The sequence below is a fragment of the Panulirus ornatus genome, chromosome 58, assembly GCF_036320965.1.
Source record: "Panulirus ornatus isolate Po-2019 chromosome 58, ASM3632096v1, whole genome shotgun sequence".
Lineage (NCBI taxonomy): Eukaryota > Metazoa > Arthropoda > Malacostraca > Decapoda > Palinuridae > Panulirus > Panulirus ornatus.
In genome coordinates, this window is record NC_092281.1 from 37,265,442 (window position 1) to 37,270,530 (window position 5,089).

The 5,089-nt window shown below is 61.9% G+C and overlaps 1 protein-coding gene across 1 annotated transcript; it reads right to left on the reverse strand.

The window, feature by feature from the left end:
• Window positions 1–591: 591 nt before the first annotated feature.
• On the reverse strand, window positions 592–1,484 carry LOC139766779 (uncharacterized). Its single transcript, XM_071695697.1, has one exon. The coding sequence runs from the start codon at window positions 1,482–1,484 to the stop codon at window positions 723–725; it is 762 nt and encodes a 253-aa protein (XP_071551798.1). The 3' UTR covers window positions 592–722.
• Window positions 1,485–5,089: the final 3,605 nt, after the last annotated feature.

The following is a 5,089-nucleotide window of genomic DNA, read 5'->3' on the forward strand; positions in this document are numbered from 1 at the left end:
CAAAGTCTCTAATAAGGTTAAGTATTCTCGCAGACACGACACACGCATCTACCTCAGAGACCCATATGTCGCGCCTGCGGAAAGTCTTTCCTCCAAGAAAATGTTTGTCTTGATACTTTAGATTATTAACTACAATAAAGTGTTATCAATACAAATGGTAGACAAAAGCTCTGCGTTGTCACTAGGTGTCTGAACATCATCAGGAATATATGGGTATGACAAGTCTTCTACATTAGTAGGTTCCAATAAATTCAATATATCTCTAACACTTTTACCAAATCGTGTATTCATATCTCCCACTATGACAAAACTAGTTTCAACAGATCTTGTGGTGAGTTTTCCTTGAATCACTGCAAACAAGTCATGGGAATAATATTGGGAGTCACAGGGAGGTATGTAACAAAACCCAAATAGAACATCCTAGATGTTACGAAAACGCAGCCAAACCTGATCACCATTACTGGTATCTACTTCAGCCACTAAATCTGCCAACTAGTTCTTCACACACACAACTGTACCCCCACGATCCGCAGTACCAACTGCTGCACTCTTAAAGGAAACATACCCAGGGAAACTCACAGGAAGAGAAGTTTTCACCTCGTTAAGGCAAATAACATCATATTCAAGTAATAATGACTGAACATTACCTTTCTCCAATTTTGTACATACTGCATTAACATTCCATGATATTATCTTTACATACCTTGCTTGTTGTGGTCTACCTAGAGAAAAAACTGTGCATTCCAACTATCAATAACCACATCATCTTTATATAGCTTACGCTCCTTGGTGTCCAGCCTGATGATGTACCCGACATTCTCTGGGCGAGCCTTCTCAGCAGCTTCCATATCCCTCAAACGCTTCCACTCCTTCCTGATGCTCGGGTGAACATCCCTCTTGATGTCAATACGGCTAAAGTTGTCACCAGCGGACTTCATTTGATTGGCGTTGTTCAGGATGCTCGTGCGCTGATCCATGTCTCGGAGCGTAAGCAAGATGGGGCGGCTCCTCCGTTGTATAGAACCATCGCCAGTAGGTGGCTCCCTTCCCAGCCTACGATGGGTGCCCTCTATGTCACTGATGCCCAATTTGGTCCATATCTTGTCAAGCTTCTCCTGGTCCGTTGTGGCACCATCCAATGCTTCGTTCTCATCAGGTACGCCTAGGACAACGATGTTTGCTTCACATTCCTTGCGCTCTAAAGCTTCTAAGAATTGTTGTTGTTTGACCAATATTTCTTCTTGCTTATCGACTCGAGCCTTGAACTGGGTGTAGTTTTTGTTAATGATGCTGTCAGGAGACATCAATGTGGTCTTAAGTGCTTGCATTTCCTTCATTACATCTTCTAGTTTTTGGTTTAATTGTTGGAACTCGTCGTTGGCTGGTGTAGACGCCAGTATAATGTCGATCAACTCATCTTTATTAATCTTGACCAGCTGATTGCGTTGAAGTTTCCGCAGGTCTGACAGCTGTTTGGTTGCCATGGTTACGCTCCAGTGCGCATGCGCAGAAATTGACGGCAGAGTCAAGAGTCTTGCTTATTCTGACCAATATGCGCACTTATCCTTAGCACTTTAACAGCTCCAGAAAATAAAGCTCCAGAAAATAAAGCTCCCGAGATCACTTACTGGTCTGTACCGAATCAGAATTAATCCCAATGGTTAGTCAGCTGCGTTTGTCATACAGTGACATTCCCGGTCTTCCACAACTGCTGTCTTCGTTATAGCTCCAAGGATCATCCTTCACTGCATTTATATTGCTGTAGATGTGGAGTCCGCCACCCTCAGGTATTCACAATAGTCTTGTGTTCTTTTGAAGGCTGAGGCACACAGGTGACCCCAGGCCGCACACCCAGGCCGCACACACAGGCGACCCCAGGCCGCACACCCAGGCCGCACACCCAGGCGAGCCCAGGCCGCACACCCAGGCCGCACACCAAGGCGACCCCAGACCGCACACCCAGGCCGCACACCCAGGCCGCACACCAAGGCGACCCCAGGCCGCACACCTAAGCCGCACACCCAGGCCGCACACACAGGCGACCCCAGGCCGCACACCCAGGCCGCACACCAGGCCGCACACACAGGCGACCCCAGGCCGCACACCCAGGCCGCACATCCAGGCCGCACACACAGGCGACCCCAGGCCGCACACCCAGGCTGCACACGCAGGCCGCACACCCAGGCCGAACACCCAGGCGACCCCAGGCCGCACACCCAGGCTGCACACCCAGGCCGAACACCCAGGCGACCCCAGGCCGCACACCCAGGCCGCACACCCAGGCCGAACACCCAGGCGACCCCAGGCCGCACACCCAGGCTGCACACACAGGCCGCACACCCAGGCCGCACACCCAGGCCACACACCCAGGCTGCACACACAGGCGACCCCAGGCCGCACACCCAGGCCGCACACCCAGGCTGCACACACAGGCCGCACACCCAGGCCGCACACCCAGGCCACACACACAGGCGACCCCAGGCCGCACACCCAGGCCGCACACCCAGGCCGAACACCCAGCACACCCAGGCCGAACACCCAGGCGACCCCAGGCCGCACACCCAGGCTGCACACACAGGCTGCACACACAGGCCGCACACCCAGGCCGCACACCCAGGATGCACACCCAGGCCGCACACACAGGCGACCCCAGGCCGCACACCCAGGCCGCACACCCAGGCCGCACACACAGGCCGCACACCCAGGCCGCACACACAGGCGACCCCAGGCCGCACACCCAGGCTGCACACACAGGCCGCACACCCAGGCCGAACACCCAGGCGACCCCAGGCCGCACACCCAGGCTGCACACACAGGCGACCCCAGGCCGCACACCCAGGCTGCACACACAGGCCGCACACCCAGGCCGAACACCCAGGCGACCCCAGGCCGCACACCCAGGCTGCACACCGAGGCCGAATACCCAGGCGACCCCAGGCCGCACACCCAGGCCGCACACCCAGGCCGCACAACCAGGCCGAACACCCAGGCGACCCCAGGCCGCACACCCAGGCTGCACACACAGGCCGCACACCCAGGCCGCACACCCAGGCCACACACCCAGGCTGCACACACAGGCGACCCCAGGCCGCACACCCAGGCCGCACACCCAGGCTGCACACAGAGGCCGCACACCCAGGCCGCACACCAGGCGCACCCAGGCGACACCCAGGCGCACACCCAGGCCGCACACCCAGGCCGAACACCCAGGCGACCCAGGCCGCACACCCAGGCTGCACACACAGGCGCACACCAGGCCGCACACCCAGGCCGCACACCAGGCGCACACCCAGGCCGCACACCCAGGCCGCACACCCAGGCCGACACACCCAGGCCACCAGACCCACCCAGGCCGCACACCCAGGCCGCACACCCAGGCCGCACACCCAGGCCGCACACCCAGGCGCACACCCAGGCCGCACACACACAGCCGACAGGCGACCCAGGCCGCACACCCAGGCGCACAACCCAGGCCGACACACCAGGCGACCCAGGCCGCACACCCAGGCTGCACACCCAGGCTGCACACACCAGGCCGCAACCCAGGCCGCACACCCAGGCCACACACCCAGGCCGCACACCCAGGCGACACCCAGGCGACACCAGGCGCACCCCAGGCGCACACCAGGCGCACACACAGGCCGCACACCCAGGACGCACACCCAGGCGCACACACAGACTGTACACACAGGCCGCACACCCAGGCGACTCTAGGCCGCACACACAGGCCGCACACCCAGGCGACCCCAGGCCGCACACCCAGGCCGCACACCCAGGCTGCACACCCAGACGACCCCAGGACGCACACCCAGACTGCACAACACAGGCCGCACACCCAGGCAGCACCACAGGCGACCCCAGGACGCACACCCAGGCCGCACACCAGGCCCGCACACCCAGGCCGCACACCCAGGCTGCACACCCAGGCGACCCCAGGACGCACACCCAGGCCGCACACCCAGACTGCACACACAGGCGACCCCAGGCCACACACCCAGGCCGCACACCCAGGCTGACACCCAGGCGACCCCAGGCCGCACACACAGGCGACCCCAGGCCGACACCCAGGCCGCACACCCAGGCCGAACACCCAGGCGACCCCAGGCCGCACACCCAGGCTGCACACACAGGCTGCACACACAGGCCGCACACCCAGGCCGCACACCCAGGCTGCACACCCAGGCCGCACACCCAGGCCGAACACCCAGGCGACCCCAGGCCGCACACCCAGGCTGCACACACAGGCTGACACCCAGGCCGCACACCAGGACGCACACCCAGGACCGCACACCCAGCTGACACACAGGCCGCACACCCAGGCGACCCTAGGCCGCACACACAGGCCGCACACCCAGGCGACCCCAGGCCGCACACCCAGGCCGCACACCCAGGCTGCACACCCAGGCGACCCCAGGACGCACACCCAGACTGCACACACAGGCCGCACACCCAGGCTGCACACACAGGCGACCCCAGGACGCACACCCAGGCCGCACACCCAGGCCGCACACCCAGGCTAGCTCACACCCAGGCGACCCCAGGCGCACACCCAGCCGCACACCCAGCTGCACACACAGGCGACCCCAGGCCCACACACCAGGCCGCACCCCAGGCTGCACACCAGGCGACCCCAGGACGCACACCCAGGCCGCACACCAGGCGACCAGGCAGCACACCAGGCGACCCCAGGCCCACACCCAGGCCGCACACACAGGCGACCCCAGGCGCACCCAGGCCGCACACACAGGCGACCAGGCCCCAGGCTGCACACACAGGCGACCCCAGGCCGCACACCCAGGCTGCACACACAGGCGACCCCAGGACGCACACCCAGACTGTACACCCAGGCGAGCCCAGGCCGCACACCCAGGCCACACACCCAGGACGCACACCCAGGCTGCACACACAGGCGACCCCAGGCCTCACACCCAGGCTGCACACACAGGCGACCCCAGGACGCACACCCAGACTGTACACACAGGCCGCACACCCAGGCGACCCTAGGCCGCACACCCAGGCTGCACACACAGGCGACCCCAGGCCGCACATCCAGGCTGCACACCCAGGCGAGCCCAGGTCGCACAGGTGC